The sequence below is a fragment of the Phodopus roborovskii genome, unplaced genomic scaffold, assembly GCF_943737965.1.
Source record: "Phodopus roborovskii unplaced genomic scaffold, PHOROB, whole genome shotgun sequence".
Taxonomy (NCBI): Eukaryota; Metazoa; Chordata; class Mammalia; order Rodentia; family Cricetidae; genus Phodopus; species Phodopus roborovskii.
In genome coordinates this window covers 4,293,126-4,313,171 of record NW_026125506.1, presented here as the reverse complement: position 1 = coordinate 4,313,171, position 20,046 = coordinate 4,293,126, and the positions used below count along the sequence as shown (strand labels likewise).

Here is a 20,046-nt window from a genome sequence, read left to right as displayed (position 1 = left end):
CTGAAGTCCCCAAACCATGCACCCTGGGACACAACAGAATGATCTCAGAGAGATCTAGAAGGTAACCTGTTGTGTGCCTTAAAAGCTGCCAACTCCAGGTCCTTCAGTCTGACCCCGGAAGCAATCCTCATTCCTTCCCACGATATCACCTCTTCGCGAGACCAGCTTTATGGTCCTTTTGATAAAGAATGGTGGGCAGAAATGGTCACAGAGCCGGAACAGGAAGGTGACAGACTCTAATCTAACGACAAGGTCCAAGCAGTCACAAGGCACTCACATACAGTTAGGCCATCCGTACAGGGGTTGAGAAAAAACAGCACTCGGGAGGCAGAGGCAGATGGATCTCTCTGAGTTCAAGGCCAGCCTGGTCTACAGAGTAAGTTCCAGGACAGCCAGGGCTGCATACTGCACACTGTCTCAAAAAACAAATCAAAACACAGCACACTAAACCCAACAAATGTGCAGTAATTATGTGCCAAGTAAAATATAAAAAAATTGGGTGCTGGAGTGATTGATGGCTCAGTGGATATGAGTTCTTATAGAGGACCTGAGTTCAATTCCCAGCACTTATGTCAGACAGCTCATAATTGCCTGTAACTCCAGCTTCAGGGATATCCAAACCCTCTGGTCCCCACAGACACCTGCACTCAGGTGCACATTCCTCTCCCTGCACGTGTGCACACGCACACGCACACACATGCACACGTACACACATGCACACGCACACACACAATTAGAAATGAAACTCTTTAAAAGCAAATACAGTGCTCTGTGCATGTACCTCGTGCCTGAAGGGCCACTGGATCCCGGGGACTGGAGTTACAGACAACTGAGAGCTTCCGTGTGGGTGTTGGGAATGGAATTTAGGCTCAGTGGTTAAGAGCACTGGTTACTCTACCAAAGGACTTGGGTTCAATTCCCAGCCCCCACATAGCAACTTGCAACTGTCTGTAACTCTAAGATCTGATGCTTTCACACAGAGACACATGCAGGCAAAACACCAATGCACATAAAATAAAGACGAATATATTGGTGTGTGTGTGTGTTTAAGGCCAGGCAGTGGTGGTGCACGCCTTTAATTGCAGCACTTGGGAGGCAGAGGCAGGTGGATCTCTGAGACTTCGAGGCCAGCCTGGTCTGCAGGGTGAGTTCCAGGACAGCCAGGACTGTTACACAGAGAAACCCTGTCCTCAGGAAAAGAAAGAAAAGAAAGAAAGGAACGTGAAGACACTTCTTGTCGAAGGTCTCTGCTGCTGTGATAAAACATCATGACTGAAAGCACTTTGGGGAGGAAGGGTCTTCTTTCTGTTTAAAACTCTCAGGTCACCCCCACCACTGAGGGAAGCCAGGGCAGGGACCTGGAGGCAGCCACTGACACAGAGGCCATGGAGGGGTAAAACTCAGGGGCCCATGCGTGCCAGGGACGAGATTTACCACTGAGTTACATCTCCAGCACTTTTAACAATTCATCTTATCTTTATTTTAAAATTTAACCCAGTTTATCAAAAATAATACTATTTCAACCAGAGGTCTTAGCCACCACTCGAGTTCACAGGTGACTGGTAGGGTGACAGGGACACAGTTGACTGTCTCTGGTACATGGCTCACCACACAGGTTCTTGCCTGCTGCTGGCCTGGAGGCTTTCTGGCTATCTCTTCCTGCACTGCAAAACTTGAGCCTGGCTCCAAAGAACCCAGAAGGTTCTGGAAACAGCCCAGTTTGGGGGCAGCGCCCCATGGAGGAACATGGGGCCTGGCTCCCTCACGGGAGGAATGTGGGGCCTGGCTAGGACGAGGTGATAGAAGGATGGGCCTGACTAAGATTGCTATTTTATTCACAGGGGTGTGTGTGTGTGTGTGTGTGCACGCACACATGCACACATGCACGTGCACGCGTGTGTGTGTGTTTGAGACAGGGTTTCTCTGTAGTTTTTGGAACCTGTCCTGGAACTCTCTCTATAGACCAGGCTGGCCTCAAGTTCACAGGGATCCACCTGCCTCTGCCTTCGGAGTGCTGGGATTAAAGATGTGTACACTACCTCCTGGCTTGAATTACTTTATAGTGTGCAGCCAGCCCAGGCTGGTCTAGAACTCCTTGTCCGTGTGATATATTTGAAAAGCCCCAAAGAATGGAAAACACACATTCACATAAAAACTTGAATGTGGGTACCGTAAGCAGCATTGTTCACCTTAGTTAAAGGTGGGGACCATAATCAGTCATCCATGGCTGCATGGAGAGGGGGAGAGGGGCCATGACTCCCTGCAGTCCCTTTCTTCACTGGGGGGGGGGTGTAAATTTGTATTCTGGATGAGTGAGCTTTGAAAACAGAATGCTAAGAATAGGCAAACCCAGGGAAGGAGAGGGGGAGGGAGGGAGGGAGGGGAGGAGGGCAGGTGGGTCCCTGGCTGCCAGAGGCTGGGTTGGAGGCCTGCATGGGGAGCAGCTGCTGTAGGTGTGCATTTTCTCTTGGGATTGATTGTGGCATGAGGCAGGGTTGGGATGCACTAAACACTGCTGAGTGAACATGTCAAAAGACAACAAGATGGCTCAGCAGCTAAAGGTGCTGTGGCCAAGTCTGACCATCCCACACGGTAGAAGAGAACCCCGATTCCTGCAGCTTCCTGCTGCTGTCCTCTGACCTCCACACAGAGCTCACACAGAGTGCGCTCTCTCTGTCTCTCTCTGTCTCTGTCTCTCTCTCTGTGTGTCTCTCTGTCTCTCTCTCTCACACACACACACCCCTCCCTCCTGGTCGGGATCATACAGTGATGAGACGGGCATAGTTTGAATTGTTGGGACACAGTCTTAAGCTTCCCCTCCGCGTGTCTGTCTGGTGCTGGGCTTGGCTGGAGAGAGTGTGACCTCACTCTATCCTTGAGAAGCGGCCCAGGGGCCAGAGCTTCTAGCTGCTTCAGCCGCCCAAAGAAACCACGGTTTTAGAGTTCTCCAGCCAGGGCGGAAACCAACTGAGACCCCTGGGCAGTGGGGCCCAGTACAGCTCTCCAGGGCCTCCTGGCTCCTCTGTTCCTGCGCCCGGCCCCGCTCCACCTCCTCCACCCGCCTTCTCCTCACTCCCAATTGCAGGCCGAGGCTTCTGGTCCTCTCGCTGCCATGAGGCCTGCACTTTGCAAGGCTGAAGTCCAAAGTTCAGTCCCTTCGCTAAGCACACGGATAAATATGAACCTTGGAGAATTTCCCCAGCTCCAATGTAAACAGAGCAGGCAGGGGCCCTGATTCACTGGCCGCTGGGGCCAGGGTTGGGGGTTGGGGGTGCCCACAGGGCTTGACTAGTGGGATTTGGGGGGGCAGTGGGTACAGCAAGCCTGGTTCGTGACTGCCAGCCTGCGGGCGAGTAGACACCGGCTGTGGGTGGGGGAGGCGGCTAGCTCAGTGGCCTTGGGCCGCGTGGCCTGGTGGTGGTGGAGCCATGGTTTCCAAGCTCAGCCAGCTGCAGACGGAGCTCCTGGCTGCCCTGCTCGAGTCCGGCCTGAGCAAGGAGGCTTTGATTCAGGCCTTGGGGGAGCCGGGGCCCTACCTGATGGTTGGAGATGCTCCCCTGGACAAGGGGGAGGCCTGCGGTGGGAGTCGAGGGGACCTGGCCGAGCTGCCCAATGGCCTGGGGGAGACGCGTGGCTCGGAAGACGACACGGATGACGATGGGGAAGACTTCGCGCCACCCATTCTGAAAGAGTTGGAGAACCTCAGCCCGGAGGAGGCAGCCCACCAGAAAGCCGTGGTGGAGTCACTTCTGCAGTAAGGTCCCACCCTGTCCCCATATCGGCCCACTTCCCGTCTAGAGTCCCCGGCAGCTGTGACCTTCAGGCTGGCGGTCACGAGCGGAGAGAGATCAAGGGGCCCTCGTTGGACCTACTCCTCTGTGGGCTACTGTCTGCAGCCCGGTCCTTAGGGAGGAGGCGCAGGCGGGAGGTCACTTTGAAACGAAGGACAAAGAAACCGAGCTCCAACAAAATGCTTGAACAACCAGCCCGTGTGGTCCTTTGTAGCCCACAAACTCCACTTTCCCGGCTGGGTGGTCAGGTCCCAGGTTTGGGTCCACAACTTCTTAGGAGGGCGGCTGAGGTTGGGGTTTTAGGGGATTTCCTGATGCACCAGGGCCTTAAACTGGGTAAGGCGGGGATTTCTTACCTGAGGCAGAGGGACCACGTCCCTGTGTGGCCACGTGACACCCCCCACCCACCGTTGGGGTAGCAGGGCTAGCGGCCTCCCCATACTAACCCCCTCATCTGTGGTCTGACTCCCCATCTCCTGGGGTGCTGGGTGGGTCCCAGTCTTGATGCGGCCTCTCTCCTCAGCAGAGCTGACCTGGTTACTAATTACCCATGCACTTTATTATTTCTTTTGTTTTATAAATTTATAAATAGCAAAAGGCTCTGATAAGGCCTGTGATCATTAACTTGTAGGGATGTGGTTGGGAGATGCCCAGTGGGGGGTGGGGTGGAGAAAGGTGATACTGGGGGCGGAGGGTGACCTGGGGGCTGTGGGGAACCCCCCCAAAGCCTCCATTTTCATTCAAATATCTCCCTGCTGGCTACTTTCTGTTGGGATTTCAGGGTGCCTGAACTCCCATAATATGGAGTTGAGTCCCCAGAAGGAAGCTGTTACTAAATCAGCTTCACAGATGGGAGACTGAGGCTCCGAGGGCTGGGGAGTTTGCCTGGCGGTCTTGGGAGGATAGTCAGGAAGCAGCCTCTTTTCTGTCCAAGGTCCTGATCCTGCTTGGGGTGGGGGAGGGCTGGTGGAAGTGTTGGGGAACCTCCCCGGGCCTTGGGCAAGGGGCAGGGAAGCAGTCAGGCCCCCTGGCTTGGCAGGAAGAGAGGGCAAAGGGCTGCCTCGCTGCAGGGGAGGGGCAAAGGGCCAGGTACCGCCAGACCCAGGGCACAAGAACCCTGGATAGGGTGGGGCTGGGCCTAACCTGTCCAGGGGCCCCAGACGGGACCAGGGGCTCAGGGGGCAGGGTGGCAAGGGCTTGGCGAGGGCCTTCTTACCTGGGTTGGTGGAGCTCTTGGTCAGCAGCCCCCATGGTGAGGGAGATAGAGGCTGGAGTGGGGCTTGGTCCAAAGCAGCTGAGAGGTCAAAGTGCTCCCTGGGGGCCAGCAGAGTCCTGGGGACAGACAGGGAGAGGGGCAGCGGAGAGGACAGGAGGGAGAGGGCTGGGGCAGCTGGGAAAGCGAGGAGCCAGGGAGGGAGAGGGTCTCGCTGGGAGAAGGGGCAGTGGAGAGAGGCCGAGCAGGGAGGAGGCTGGAGTCCTCCCTCCCAGGTTGGTTTTCTTTAATGCTAACAGCGTGCTATTTGCTTTCCATTTAAATTCGAGATGTTGCTATAAATTATCAACCAGCTCCTTGTTCCTGCGGAGTTTATAACTAACTACCTGGGTTACTTATTGTTCAGGTAACAAAGGGGACCTGAATATGTCCCAGGGATGCAAGCGGGGCCTCTCGTGTCAGGACGGGGCTGGGGACGCTGGGGAGATGCCTGGAGGACCCCATAAAGGCCTGGGTAGTGGGGAGGCTGAGGCTGGGAGAGGTGATGGTGAGCTCCCCATGGGAGCCGATGGGTCAAAGACCTAGAAGGGGACATCCCAGCTCTCCTTCAGGTCTCTACTGTGTGACCTGGGGCAAATCTCTCCCCCTCCTCCCCTCTCCTCTCCCCCTCCTCTCTTCCCCTCTCCCCCTCCTCCCCTCCCCCTCCTCCCCTCCCTCTTCCCCCTCCCTCTCCCCCTCCTCTTCCCCTCTCCCCCTCCTCCCCTCCCCCTCCTCCCCTCCCCTCTCCCCCTCCTCTCTTCCCCTCTCCCCCTCCCCTCTCCCCCTCCTCTTCCCCTCTCCCCCTCCTCCCCTCCCCTCTCCCCCTCCTCTTCCCCTCTCCCCCTCCTCCCCTCCCCCTCCTCCCCTCTCCTCTTCCAGCCCCCCCCTTTGGTCCATGGGATGCTGACTTTGTTGGTCCTGGATGCATAAGCTGATTTCTACCTCCTAGCCTTTGCCTGTCCTGTTCTTCCTGCTCAGGACCCCGCATGCCCCCACTTCCGGAGCGCTCCCTTCTTCCCTGGCTCTGAGCCCCCGTCTGCAGGTGGGCTGTGCCCCACTTTCTCTCCTTCGCCAGTCCCTCTGGATATTTATTTGTTTCGTTATTTTGTCTCTGTCCGTTTCTTGCCTCCTGATGTGAAAACGTCTCCAGGGAGAAACCTGTGATATCACCACTCTGGCCCCCCCCCCCCCCCCCCCCCGAGCCCTGACACCAGACAGGGGTGAGAGTTCCCTGAGGGCAACCCCTCTCCTCCCTAGGGAGCACTGGGGACCCAGAGCTCCATCCTGGCTGCCAACTGCTTAAACCCCAACCTTGCTGTTTCCTGGTCCTCCCTGTCAAGTGCAGGGTTCTTCCAGCCCGGAACACAGCAGCATGCAGCATGCAGCATGCTTCATGGGACAGTGCCCTGCCTTGGTTCCCATCGCAGCTCTGTCCCTTTCCAGACAGCTAGGTGGGCTGTTCCCCAAGTCCCAGCTCCTTCTGCAGAACAGTGAGGACAATATTCAGCCACAAGGTCACCAGCATGACACACAGCTGAGCAGTATCCAACCGGCATGGCTTAGAGCATTAAGAATCAATTGCTCAGACAGGTGGTGGTGGCACACACCTTTAATCCAGCACTCAGGAGGCAGAGGCAGGAGGATCACTCAGCTTGAGGCCAGCCTGGTCCACAGAGCAAGTTCCAGGACAGCCAGAACTATACAGAGAAACCCTGCCTCAAAAAACAAAAAAGAAAACAAACAACCCTTCCCCCCCCAAGAAAAAACAAAACAAAATAAGAAAGCACTCACAAAGGGTTTAAAGATGTATTAAACTTGGGTTTCCTTCTGAACAATTTCTGAAACACACACACACACACACACCACAACAGGATTTCAAACTAGCCTCAAAGTATATGTGCCCTTGAACACCTAATCCTCCTGCCTCTATCTCCAAGGGCTGAGATTACAAGCTTATACCACTATACCTGTTTTGACTTTTTGAGACAGGGTTGCTTGTGTAGCTGGGCTGTCTTAGAACCCACTTTGTAGACCAGGCTGGTTTCAAACTCAGAGATCCACCTGCCTCTTTCTCTGCCTCTGGAAGGCTAGGAGTAACGGTGTGTGCCACAACACTGGCTCCTGGTTTTATGTGATGCTGGGATGGAATCCTAGGCTTTGTGCTTGGCAAGGACTTCCCAACTGAACTCTATCCTGAGAAATAGGAAATGTCTTTAGTTCTACTTTATATCTGAGGGAACAGGGGTGGGCTGGGGTGGGGTAGGGTGGGGACATAGATGTTAAGCCATTCAGAGAGTAGGTAGCAGAGCTGGGAATCTTCTGCAGATCTAAGCCTGACTCCCAGCCCCACCTGAAAATTCAGCTTCCTCTCCAGGGGAGTGGCCCTTCAGTCTAGTCCCTTGGCTCCATGGCTCTGGGTACCAGAGAACCAAGGGCCTAAAGCTGGAACAGAGAGGGGAAGCTGAGGGCCCATCTTCACTCTTCTGGGCTCTGCCATGGAGACAGGAGCACACTGGTTATTACAATAGCATCCACTTACTGGACCCTTGCTGTGGGCCAGGCTGTGCTCCAAACCTTCGTTCCCACTGGGGATTCCTTTTCTTCTTCCAGCAGAGTCAGAATGAGTGCGCACAGGCTTGCACACATGCGGGAGGGAGGGAGAAACAGACTAATCCAGCAACATCCCCCCCCCAAAAAAAGTGGCACAGACGACGACTTCTCCCAAAGATAGAAAATGAGCCCTTTCATCTCTGGCGGTTTTTATTTTTATTTATTTATGTTTTGAGCCGGCCTCCCAGTGCTGAGATCACAGACCTGCGCCACCTCGCCTGGCTGCTGCCAGGAAGTTTATAATCCCTTTTTGCTGATGTTAAAAGAACAAAAGTTCTTGTCATGCGGGGTTACTTTCACTTCCGCTCAGAGCTGTTCTGTTTGCCTGGTGTGTGCTTGTGCACGGTGGCGGCTCTGTCTATTATCTTATTTGACCCTAGTACAGGAGAAATCAAGAGAGATAGAAATGGGGGGGGGGTTGAGGTTAGGGGTTAGGGAGGGAGAGAGGAAGGGAGGGAAGAAGGGAGAGAGAATTTTACAGGGAGAGATTGAGAAGAGCAGGACATAAGAAAAGCCCCACCCGTGCCCTGAACTAAGTGGCCATTCTCCTCATAGAGGAGGGAGGGGAAGAGGGCACGGGGGGGGGGGGGAGGCCCAGGGCTGCCCTTGCCGGAGAAGGGAGGCCACCAGATAAATATGTTTGCAGAAGCCCAAGCTGGACTTTGTCCCTGCTTCCCTCCTAGCCCTGCCTGGCACCCAGGAAAGGGAGGAGGGGTGGGGTTCCAAGAGGCCCTGAACACGGGGCGGGCGGGGGAGAAGGCAGGGAGGGGTCTGCAGGGGGGGTCCCCGGGATGAGGAATGTTCTCGGGCGGGCAGGGGGCTAGATCATCAATGGACAAGATTTCACTTTCCTGAACCAGAGCTTTGTCAGAGGAGGAGCCCAAAGGAAACGTACTTCCGGACTTCCGGGTTTACTGTGAGATTCAGGCAGCTCTCAGTGACCCCTGGGGGTCATTTGCCTGTTTTATGTGCTGTGTCAGTTTAGATTACTCCTTTGCACCCCTGCCGGTCTGGTAACTGCTGATAAACGGGGAGTCAGAGAGCCTAAGCCAGTGCCTCTCCACCTTCCCAAAGCTGCTGCCCTTTAATACAGCTCCTCATGGGGTGACCCAACCATAACATTATGTTCACTGCTGCTCCATAGCTGTGATTTTGCTTCTGCTATGAATAGTCTTGTAACTCTGTTTCCCCATGGTCTTAGGGGATCCCTGTGAAAGGGGTCAGGAGGCCCTGTCTCTGAGAAGCGGGCTGTGGGGTGTGAGGCTGAGCTGAAGTTGGGACGGAGAGAACTGTCGGCTTCGGTTTGTAGTTCAGCTTGAAATGTAAGATGCAGCCAGTCCTCTATGTCACTGCGTACCAAACAGGAAAACCCAACCAGTTGGGGGCTGAAAATAGCTTGTTTAATTGCTTCCGTAATGATTATGTTTTACTTTTTTCAAGACAGGGTTTCTCTGTGGAACCCTGGCTGTCCTAGAACTCGTTCTGTAGACCAGGCTAGCCTCGAACTCACTGAGATCCGCCTGCCTCTGCCTCCCAAGAGCTGGGATTAAAGGAGTGCGCCACCACCACCACCCAGCTAGACTGTTTTCTTTCCCTTGTCACTATTTTCTAGACACTCGGTAAGACGGCCGTTTGGTAGGAGCGCTGTTACAATCGGAGCTGACTAAAGTAGACAGAGAGTGTGCGCAGGCGCTATGCCGGTCCCAGCCCCCTCCTCTTATTTTCTGAGACAGAATTGCACTGTGCAGCCCCATTTGGCCTGCAACTCAGTATGTAGACCAGGCTGGCCCTGCACTCAGAGATCTGCCTGCCTCTGCCTCCTGAGTGCTGGATCAAAGGTGTGTGCCACCACCGCCCAGCCATCGGCCAATCTTATGGAGGCATTTCCCCAATTTGTGGTCTCCCTCTTCTCAGATAACTCTAATTTGTGTTAAGCTGTCTAAAAAAAAAAAGTGAAACCAAACAGCCAAACAGGTTGCCATCCATCTACCAAAGCAATCATCCCTCATCCCCCACCCCCCTTCCATCCTCCACCCACCCATTCACTCCCATGTCATCCATGGCTTGCTCTGTGTCAGGCCATTTGGGGTTCTGGGAACCAGACAGGTCTCCTACCCTTAACAGTCATCCAGTCGTTTAAAACTCACTTTTCAAGGCCTGTGAGATGGCCCAGCTGGTAAAGGCACTTGCTGCAGAAACCTGGCGGCTAGAGTTCCATCTGCAGCCCCCACAGAAAGAGAAAATGACCTCCACACACTAACGCCTGTGCCCATGCACGCATGCGCGCGCACGCCCATACGTGTGCGCAGGTCCAGAAGAGGGGAGGGACTTTGGAGGAGTCTCAGGTGAGGGTCTCCCCTACCTGACTGGCATAGCTTCTGGGGGGAATCTGGTCATGTGTACATGTGCCCTAGTATGGGACCTGAGCACAGGTCCTACCCACTAGTCCCCAGGACCCCAGCCTCACCTGCGATGGCGAGCAGACTGTGCCCTTGCTCCCTTCCAGAGACGATCCATGGCGCGTGGCAAAGATGGTCAAGTCCTATTTGCAGCAGCATAACATCCCGCAGCGGGAGGTGGTCGACACCACCGGCCTCAACCAGTCACACCTGTCCCAGCACCTCAACAAGGGCACCCCCATGAAGACGCAGAAGCGGGCCGCTCTGTACACCTGGTACGTCCGCAAGCAGCGAGAGGTGGCTCAGCGTAAGTAACGACCCCAGCCTGCGTCCCCCCTGGCAGGGCCCACAGCTCTCCACAGCTCATGGGGGGGGCGTCGCCACCCCTGTCCGCAGACAAGTGAGGGGAAGCCACAAGGGCGTCCCCAAATTCACTGCCCACCCTGCACACGGCAGCGAGGGAAGGGAGGAGGGTCGGTCGGTGGGTCCGGGAATCTACGGGCACGCATAGTGGATCTCTCCTTGCAGGACATTGAGAGAGGCCACTACGATACAGTGAGCCGTGGGTTACAAAAGCTAACGACGAATCCCGGCAATAGTATTAATTGGCACTTGCTGTGTGCTGTGTTCAGGGCTGAGTAAATGGTCAGAATCTGTGGAGGGGACAGTAAGCCCCTGTCTCAGGGAGCTGAGGCTTCTGGAAGGTCCCGTGGGGTGTGTGACCGTTACTTAGGTCGTAAAGTGTCCCCATAGAGGTGTAAAGAAGGGTGCCTTTCTAACTGAGCAACACTTTAACACAGTCCTCGTGTGGTGGTGGTGAGGCCCCAGCTGTAAATTACTTCATAACTGTAACTGCTACTGTTATGAATCATACTGTAAATATATGACATGCAACCCCTGTGGGGTTGGGTCCCTCGGGTTGAGGACGGCTGACAAGCTGATCTCTCTCTCTCTCTCTCTCACACACACACACACACACACACACACACGCACACGCACGATTGGACACAAAGCCTCATACATTAGGCATGTGCTCTACCATACACAGAGCTAAACTCCCAGCCCTCTGTTTACTTTTTGAGATGGGGGGGTCTCACTATGTAGCCCAGGTTGGCCTTGAACCTGTGACCTTGCTGACTCAGACTCCCAAGTGCTAGGATGGTAAGTGCGTTCTGCTACATCCACCTTGGTATCCCTTTTTCTAAGGTTTCTAATAGTTGGTGGTTAGTGGACGATACCATGGTTTAACTAGCCACTTACTAAGGAACATTATTTAATTTTTGATTTTCGAGACAGGATTTCCCTGTAGCTTTGGGGCCCTATCCTGGAACTCATACTATAGACCAGGCTGATCTTGAACTCACAGAGATCCACCTGCCTTTGCCTCCTGAGTGCCAGGATGAAGGTGTTCGCCACCACCGCCTGGCTGTATTGCTGTTTTAAGTTTAATTTTATTTGTGGGGGATAACTCATTACACTGATCTTCTCACATAGTTACAGGGATTCATCTGTAAGAAGTACACATTCACGAGATGATGACCTCAGAGGCAGTGTGAGTGGGTGTGAATGGGCCACAGCTATGGAGAATGTTGTACTCCGGGCCAAGTTAATGAATTGTTTGTTGTTCTGTTAGTTTGTTAAGACAGGGTCTCTCTGTGCAGACCTGGCTGACCTGGAATTTGGGATGCAGAGCAGGCTGGCCTTGAACTCAACAGAGATCTGCCTGCCTCTGCCTCCTGAGGGCTGGGATTTATAGCACCAAGTCCTCTTTTAGCAGAAGGAGGGGCTTGGCTTTGGGTTGGCCTCAAGAGTTCATGCAGGCTCTCCACCGACCGACTCCCAGTCCAGATTAGATGACTTCAGCCTTAGCCACCTCATGGGAGACAGAGGGCGGGGCGGTCAGGTGAGCTGACCGTGAAGGTGGGCACGATTCCCCTCACTGCTCTCTGTCCCGGCAGAATTCACCCACGCGGGACAGGGCGGGCTGATCGAAGAGCCCGCAGGTGATGAGCTGCCGACCAAAAAGGGGCGGAGGAACCGGTTCAAGTGGGGCCCAGCGTCCCAGCAGATCCTGTTCCAGGCCTACGAGAGGCAGAAGAACCCGAGCAAGGAGGAGCGGGAGACCTTGGTGGAGGAGTGCAACAGGTATAGCGGGCGTCCAGCCAGGGCCACGGCCAAGCCGGGGAGGGAAGGGGTCTTTGGTTCCCATGGGGGCTGAGCGTGGAGAGGAATCGGTCCTCCCCATTGCTTTGCAGTGAAGTCTCGGCCTCCCCCACCCACCCGGGTGGGCATCACTTTTGGGGGCCACTCACCTATCATCTCCTCTATGGATGTTTCCTTCACATCGTGACCCGGGCTGGAGGGGCCGGGTCCCCCGTCCAAGGTCACACAGCAGGACTAGTACTGTAACCCAGGCCTGTCAGGTTCCGCACTTGGGGAGACCCCACCTCGGGGCCCCCCAGCCTCCTCCGAGCCTGGCCTGGAGGCTCATGGGTACCGTCTTTGCAGGGCGGAGTGCATCCAGAGAGGGGTGTCACCATCACAGGCGCAGGGGCTGGGCTCCAACCTTGTCACAGAGGTGCGTGTGTACAACTGGTTTGCCAACCGGCGCAAGGAGGAAGCCTTTCGGCACAAGCTGGCCATGGACACATACAACGGACCCCCGCCAGGGCCAGGCCCGGGCCCTGCTCTGCCCGCTCACAGCTCCCCCGGCCTGCCCACGACCGCCCTCTCCCCCAGTAAGGTCCAGGGTGAGCGCTGTGGGGGAGGGGACCCGGGATAGGAGGTCAAAACGGGGTGGGCAGAAGGGCTGGAGGGTTCGGCGGTGGCAACCACCCCCACGTACTCTGCGCTCCCCTCCCCTCCCCGCCCCACCCCCTCACTTCCTCCACGGTGTCCCCACCTGGACTTTGTTCCCTCCCACTCCCTTCCCCCTCTCTCCTCACCCCAGTTCACACTGTGAACCCAACCACTTCATTTATCCACACTGGTTCACACCGTCCCGCCCACTCACTAAAAACCGCTGTCCCTCCCATCCAACCCTCTGTAAGTCAACCTAGACCTCACCCCCCCACCCTTAACCCCCCACCCCCCCACCCCACCCAACCCCACCCCCGGTTACTCCGGAGCAACACGACCACTCGGGATCTATCCATTCCAGCCGTTTCCGTTCAGCTCACTCATGTTCAGATCAGGGCCAACCCGACCATTCAGTCTGACCAGCTGATTCCCGGGACCCAGCTCATTATGCACAGTGTACCCCTTGGTGACTGGGAACTGGGGCCAGAACCTCTTGTAGGTATCTCGTATGGTCTTTCTCTCACACCCATGTGAATCCTACTGTATACTGAATCGTTTCTAGACGCCTTACAATACCCAATGCAGGTGCAATTACAATGTTCACTATACTGCATTGGCTGAGAGAACTACATGTGTTTAGTGCAAATGTGGAATTTTTTTTCAATTTTCCATCCAGCAGTTGGTCGGATCTGAGGCTGCAGCACCTGTGGATAAGGGGCCGGTTGTGAAGCTCAATTCAGTGTAGTCCACTTCAATCGGATTCTGATCCGCTCAGCAAAAGCTCAATCTAGCTCGCCTCAGTTCCGGCCCCCTTTAGGGAGACTTAATTTAATTTGGCCAATTGCAGTCCTTTCTGCTCAGCTCGGTTAATTTCCACCTAGTTCTTATGAGCCACTGTGCAGCTCAGTCCCATTGTCCCTACCCAGAGGGGGACACAGCAGGCAGTGGGGGCCGCAGGACCTGAACTGAAAGAGCTGGAAGCCGTGGGCTGTGGTGCGGTGAGGTCTGGGGGGCAGGAGGGGGCAGGAGGGGGGTGCTGAGGCTAGACGCTGCTCCCCACTCTAGGTGTGCGGTACGGACACTCCGCGACCAGTGAGGCAGCCGAGGCGCCCTCAAGCAGCGGTGGCCCCTTAGTGACAGTGTCTGCGGCCTTGCACCAAGTGTCCCCCACAGGCCTGGAGCCCAGCAGCAGCCTACTGAGCACCGAGGCCAAGCTGGTGAGTGAGCTGCTCCACCCCCATTTTCTAAGGCTAGGAGGCAGTGTGGGGACCCTCCGACTCAACCGGACTTACCCTCACAGGTCTCAGCCACTGGGGGTCCCCTGCCTCCAGTCAGCACCCTGACAGCCCTGCACAGCTTGGAACAGACATCTCCGGGTCTCAACCAGCAGCCGCAGAACCTCATCATGGCTTCGCTGCCTGGGGTCATGACCATTGGGCCTGGAGAGCCTGCCTCCCTGGGGCCCACATTCACTAACACAGGCGCCTCTACCCTGGTTATTGGTAAGCAGGTGGGGGTGAGGGGACCCCTGGGCCTCCTGCAGCCTGGGATCTGGAAAGAGCCACAGGGGCTCATCCATCCATCCATCCATCCCCATCATCATCCATCCATCCATCCCCATCATCATCCATCCATCCATCCATCCCCATCATCATCCATCCATCCATCCCCATCATCATCCATCCATCCCCATCATCATCCATCCATCCATCCATCCCCATCATCATCCATCCATCCATCCATCCCCATCATCATCCATCCATCCATCCATCCCCATCATCATCCATCCATCCCCATCATCATCCATCTATCCATCCATCCCCATCATCATCCATCTATCCATCCATCCATCCATCCCCATCATCCATCCATCCATCCCCATCATCATCCATCCATCCATCCCCATCATCATCCATCCATCCATCCCCATCATCCATCCATCCATCCATCCCCATCATCATCCATCCATCCATCCATCCCCATCATCATCCATCTATCCATCCATCCAACACCTGAGTGCCTATGGCCAGGCACTCATGATCCCAGACAGTGGACCAAACAAATACAGTGTAGAAATTACCTGAAATCATAGTCTTAAGACCATAGGGAAAACAGCAGGGTAAGGGTGCATGTGTGTGACATTTTCTAGGTTTTTGTTTTGTTTTGTTTTTTTAAGGCACAAACCCTTTATATGCAGAAACTGCTGCTCAATATCTAAAACACAGGGAGCAGAGAGTGAGCTGGGGGGTTTTGCCACTGCCCAGGGCTCCAGGGAAGCTGGCCTGGCCGCCTCTAGTCTACTCCCCGCCTGCCTTTCCCGCCAGGCAGGCTGAGGAGCTAAAGGCACGGATGACTTTTCATGACCACTTGTTTGTGGCCTGTCCTACTGCAGGGCTGTTTGTGAACCCGTCCCCTCCCTCTTTAACCCACACACTGGGAAGACAGTGCCCCTCAGAGGGTCTGGGCCGGATGGAGGGAGGACACAGGGTAACTGTCGGGTGTGAGGTCTGGCTGACTCCTGCCTGTCCTGCACCAGGTCTGGCCTCCACTCAGGCACAGAGTGTGCCGGTCATCAACAGCATGGGCAGCAGCCTGACCACCCTGCAGCCGGTCCAGTTCTCCCAGCCACTGCACCCCACCTACCAGCAGCCACTCATACCCCCTGTACAGAGCCACGTGGCCCAGAGCCCCTTCATGGCCACCATGGCCCAGCTGCAGAGCCCCCATGGTAAGCAACCCTCGAGTTGGCCTAGGGGAGGTGGGCTAGAGGTTGGCTGTGGGTAGGCTCAAGACAGGGCAGGTAGCAGGTGCTGTGGTCTGCTTGTGTGTGGTACAGGGGGCCCACCAACCTGTTTGTGTGTGTGCACAGGAGCTTTTCAATGTGTGCAATGCTGGTGTCCACCCGTCATGTCCCCAGGTTTGTCTGGGTGCTAGGATGCAGGCCACAGCCTATCATCTGAACCCTGGGGCTATGCACACTTCGGTTTATGAGTTTCCCAGTTCTAGAAAGGTAGCTTGTGGCTATATCACGTGTTACTTATTATTCCCAGTCAGCATGGGCAGCGCCTGTCCACAGAGCATTGCTATTTCTGCAATAAAAGATGGGACTACTCGCAGCAGGTTAAAGATCCTCACAGGGTTAGGAAGAAACAGCTCAGTCAGTGAAGTGCTGAAGACGTATCCCTCAAGCCATGGGGCATGCATGGGACATGGCAGCCTGTACTTCCTGTAACCCAGAACTGACGAGGTGGAGACTAACAATCCCTGGGGCCGGTGCCAGTCTAGCCTACTTGGCGAGCTCCAGGCCACTGAGAGGACAGTCTCAAAAAACAGGGTGGGTGGCACCACACACACGCACGCACGCACACACCCACACACCCTCACATAGCCTCACACCAGATCTGCATTGCCCACCAAATGGGCCATGGAGGACAACCTTATGCTACGCTTTGGCTTCAGACCTTTTGGACTTTAGTGTGGAGCCAGGGGCTGTGGAAGTGGGGACCTGTGTGAGGCTGAAAGTGAATCTGCTTTTAGCTGAGTTCAAGTCTAGAGGTGAAACTGTGTTTCATGTCAGAGTTGTCCTGCAGAGAGGTATGGCTAGCCTCTGCCCTGCTAGCTGGGGGCCAGCAGTCTGCTGCATACGCCTGTGCTCCCCGCCTGTGCTCCCCACTACAGCACCTGAGCTCCCCTCCCCCCTACAGCACCTGCGCTCCCCTCCCCCTACAGCACCTGTGCTCCCCTCCCCCCTACAGCACCTGTGCTCCCCTCCCCCCACAGCACCTGCGCTCCCCTCCCCCCACAGCACCTGCGCTCCCCTCCCCCTACAGCACCTGAGCTCCCCTCCCCCCTACAGCACCTGCGCTCCCCTCCCCCCTACAGCACCTGCGCTCCCCTCCCCCTACAGCACCTGAGCTCCCCTCCCCCCTACAGCACCTGCGCTCCCCTCCCCCTAAAGCACCTGCGCTCCCCTCCCCCCTACAGCACCTGCGCTCCCCTCCCCCCTACAGCACCTGCGCTCCCCTCCCCCCTACAGCACCTGCGCTCCCCTCCCCCTACAGCACCTGCGCTCCCCTCCCCTCCACAGCACCTGTGCTCCCCTCCCCTCCACAGCACCTGCGCTCCCCTCCCCCTACAGCACCTGTGCTCCCCTCCCCTCCACAGCACCTGCGCTCCCCTCCCCCTACAGCACCTGCGCTCCCCTCCCCCCTACAGCACCTGCGCTCCCCTCCCCCTACAGCACCTGCGCTCCCCTCCCCTCCACAGCACCTGTGCTCCCCTCCCCCTACAGCACCTGCGCTCCCCTCCCCCCTACAGCACCTGTGCTCCCCTCCCCCTACAGCACCTGCGCTCCCCTCCCCCTACAGCACCTGCGCTCCCCTCCCCCCTACAGCACCTGCGCTCCCCTCCCCCGCTACAGCACCTGCGCTCCCCTCCCCCGCTACAGCACCTGCGCTCCTCTCCCCCCTACAGCACCTGCGCTCCCCTCCCCCCTACAGCACCTGCGCTCCCCTCCCCCCACAGCACCTGCGCTCCCCTCCCCCGCTACAGCACCTGCGCTCCCCTCCCTCCACAGCACCTGCGCTCCCCTCCCCCCTACAGCACCTGCGCTCCCCTCCCCCCTACAGCACCTGCGCTCCCCTCCCCCCCTACAGCACCTGTGCTCCCCTCCCCCCTACAGCACCTGTGCTCCCCTCCCCCTACAGCACCTGCGCTCCCCTCCCCCCTACAGCACCTGCACTCCCCTCCCCCCACAGCACCTGTGCTCCCCTCCCCCTCCACAGCACCTGTGCTCCCCTCCCCCTACAGCACCTGCGCTCCCCTCCCCCCTACAGCACCTGCACTCCCCTCCCCCCACAGCACCTGTGCTCCCCTCCCCCTCCACAGCACCTGTGCTCCCCTCCCCCTACAGCACCTGCGCTCCCCTCCCCCCTACAGCACCTGTGCTCCCCTCCCCCCACAGCACCTGTGCTTGCTACTGTGGTCCCTTTGCTCAGCGTAACAGAGAACACAGCACTGCACGGCACCTGCACTTGGTACAACAGTACCGCCTACGTTTAGTACAGCAGTACCCGTGTCTAATACACCCCGTGCTGGGCACAGGCCCGTTGCCTTGGCTCCTCCTTTGTTCTACGTAGCTGGGCTGTATTCCACCTAGGGCAGTGGGGGAACGAACACAAGATGAGCTGTTGTTGATGCTGGGCCGTCGTCTGGCTGCTCCCCATCCCGCTTAGCTGAGGCCCCTATAATGGGAAGACGGGATCCATCTCTCCCATCTGGGTCTCCAAGCCCCATCTATCCATCCGTGTCCTCCCCTCCCAGCCCTCTACAGCCACAAGCCTGAGGTGGCCCAGTACACGCACACAAGTCTGCTTCCACAGACCATGCTGATCACGGACACCAACCTCAGTGCCCTGGCCAGCCTCACGCCCACCAAGCAGGTAAGGACCTGCCTCCTGAAGCCCGGAGCCCCACACCTCCACGCCATTGGCTCAGGGCGTTACCCTGGTTCCCTAGGTCTTCACCTCAGACACAGAGGCCTCCAGTGAGCCCGGGCTTCATGAGCCGTCATCTCCAGCCACCACCATCCACATCCCCAGCCAGGACCCATCGAGCATCCAGCACCTGCAGCCGGCCCACCGGCTCAGCACCAGCCCCACCGGTGAGCGGTCTGCTGTCTCCCAGTAGGATGAGGTGGTGTGTTCAATGATGGATTGAGGGCGGATGAGGGGGGCGGTGCTTCCTGAATGGAGGTCAGAGGGCAACGTTCAGGAGCTGGTTCTCTAGCCAGCAGGTGGGTCCCAAGGATTGAGCTGAGGTCATCTGCTTCTTTCCCTTCACCCCACCATGCCATCTCCCCAGGGCTCAGTGCTTAATATTCTTCGGACAAGCAGCCAGCATTAGAAATTCAGCTTTTGCTGGGCGGTGGTGGCATACACCTTTGATCCCGGCACTCAGGAGGCAGAGGCAGGGGGTTTCTACAGAGTGAGTGCCAGGACAGCCAGGGCTGTTACACAGAGAAACCCTGTCTCGAAAAACCAAACCAATGAAAACCAAAGAGCTCAGCCTTCACCTAGGAGTCTGGGAAGCTGTGAGGACTCACGTTCTATCACAGCAGACGGCCTGCACCCTCAGCCCCTCCATCTAAGCTCACAGCTACAGTGTCATGGAGGCTGCAGGGCTGAGGTCTGCGGTGTCCTCTAGCCCCAATTTTGTGATTCAGGAAAGCTGCTGTCCTCTGGGGCCTCAGATGCCCCAGCTGGCCCTTGTGGCTGACATCAGTTACTGGGACCCTGCCTCATTGTACAGGTGGGCAAACGCACACTCAAGGAGGCGAGGGAACCATTCCCACAGCTGTGGTGGTAGACAGGTCGGACCCAGGGCTCACGGCCTGTCACCTTTCATCAGTTTGGGATCTCTCGAGACAGCGCCAATAGCATTCACACTGTGGATCACAGCTGTGGGGGAAGCATGTCTGCCACCCGTCCTGCAGGGCAGCAGCAGACTGGGACACACTGGGCCAGCGCAGGCAGGAGGAAACTGACCTCAAAGAAGAGTTTCTCTAGGAAGCTTCAGGGTTCTCTTTAGTCCCAGCCTTCTGATTAGACTTGGCCTGTCCACGTGGTCAAGGGTAACTTCACTGTTAGCAATTCACTGTTAACCACATGTACAAAATAACCTTCTGAGGGGCTGTATACAAACACGAGGGCCTGGGTTCGATCCCCGGTAACGCAAAAGCAAAACAAAGCAACTTTTCTGGTAATGGCCACGTTACTGTTTGACTCAGCCCAGCATCTGGGAGGCTCCCTGTTGGCCCTGCAGGGGAGAGGGCTGACTTGTGATTCAGGATGTGAGGCTCTGCCTTCCCCTCTGGAGCATCCCTAGGGATGGGCAGGTGGGGTGGAGGTCAGAGGGGGCTCGGCCGACAGCCAGTGACCGCATTTGCTTCTGCAGTGTCCTCCAGCAGCCTGGTTTTGTACCAGAGCTCTGACTCCACCAACGGGCATAGCCATCTGCTGCCATCCAACCACGGTGTCATCGAGACTTTTATCTCCACCCAGATGGCCTCCTCCCAGTAACCACGGTGATGGGTCCCCAGATTTTGTACTGTCTGCATAGGGGACAGAGAAGGGCCAGGGCCATGCTGGCTGGAGGACATCTGAGCCTGCCATGTGTCCCCTGCCATAGGCTGCTG

The 20,046-nt window shown here is 56.6% G+C and overlaps 1 protein-coding gene across 1 annotated transcript; it reads left to right on the top strand.

Moving 5' to 3' along the window:
• The first annotated feature begins 3,428 nt into the window (after window positions 1-3,428).
• Window positions 3,429-19,937, top strand: Hnf1a (HNF1 homeobox A). Its single transcript, XM_051176508.1, has 10 exons — window positions 3,429-3,754; window positions 10,160-10,359; window positions 12,011-12,197; window positions 12,561-12,802; window positions 13,917-14,068; window positions 14,152-14,353; window positions 15,388-15,579; window positions 18,174-18,292; window positions 18,369-18,513; window positions 19,806-19,937. The coding sequence occupies exons 1-10, from the start codon at window positions 3,429-3,431 to the stop codon at window positions 19,928-19,930; spliced, it is 1,890 nt and encodes a 629-aa protein (XP_051032465.1). The 3' UTR covers window positions 19,931-19,937.
• Window positions 19,938-20,046: the final 109 nt, after the last annotated feature.

Coding starts and splice junctions, on each gene's coding strand:
- Hnf1a (XM_051176508.1), top strand. CDS start 3,429: ATGGTTTCCAAGCTCAGCCAGCTGCAGACGGAGCTCCTGGCTGCCCTG. Junction 12,198..12,560: donor TTGGTGGAGGAGTGCAACAG/GTATAGCGGGCG, acceptor CCGTCTTTGCAG/GGCGGAGTGCATCCAGAGAG. Junction 14,354..15,387: donor CGCCTCTACCCTGGTTATTG/GTAAGCAGGTGG, acceptor GTCCTGCACCAG/GTCTGGCCTCCACTCAGGCA.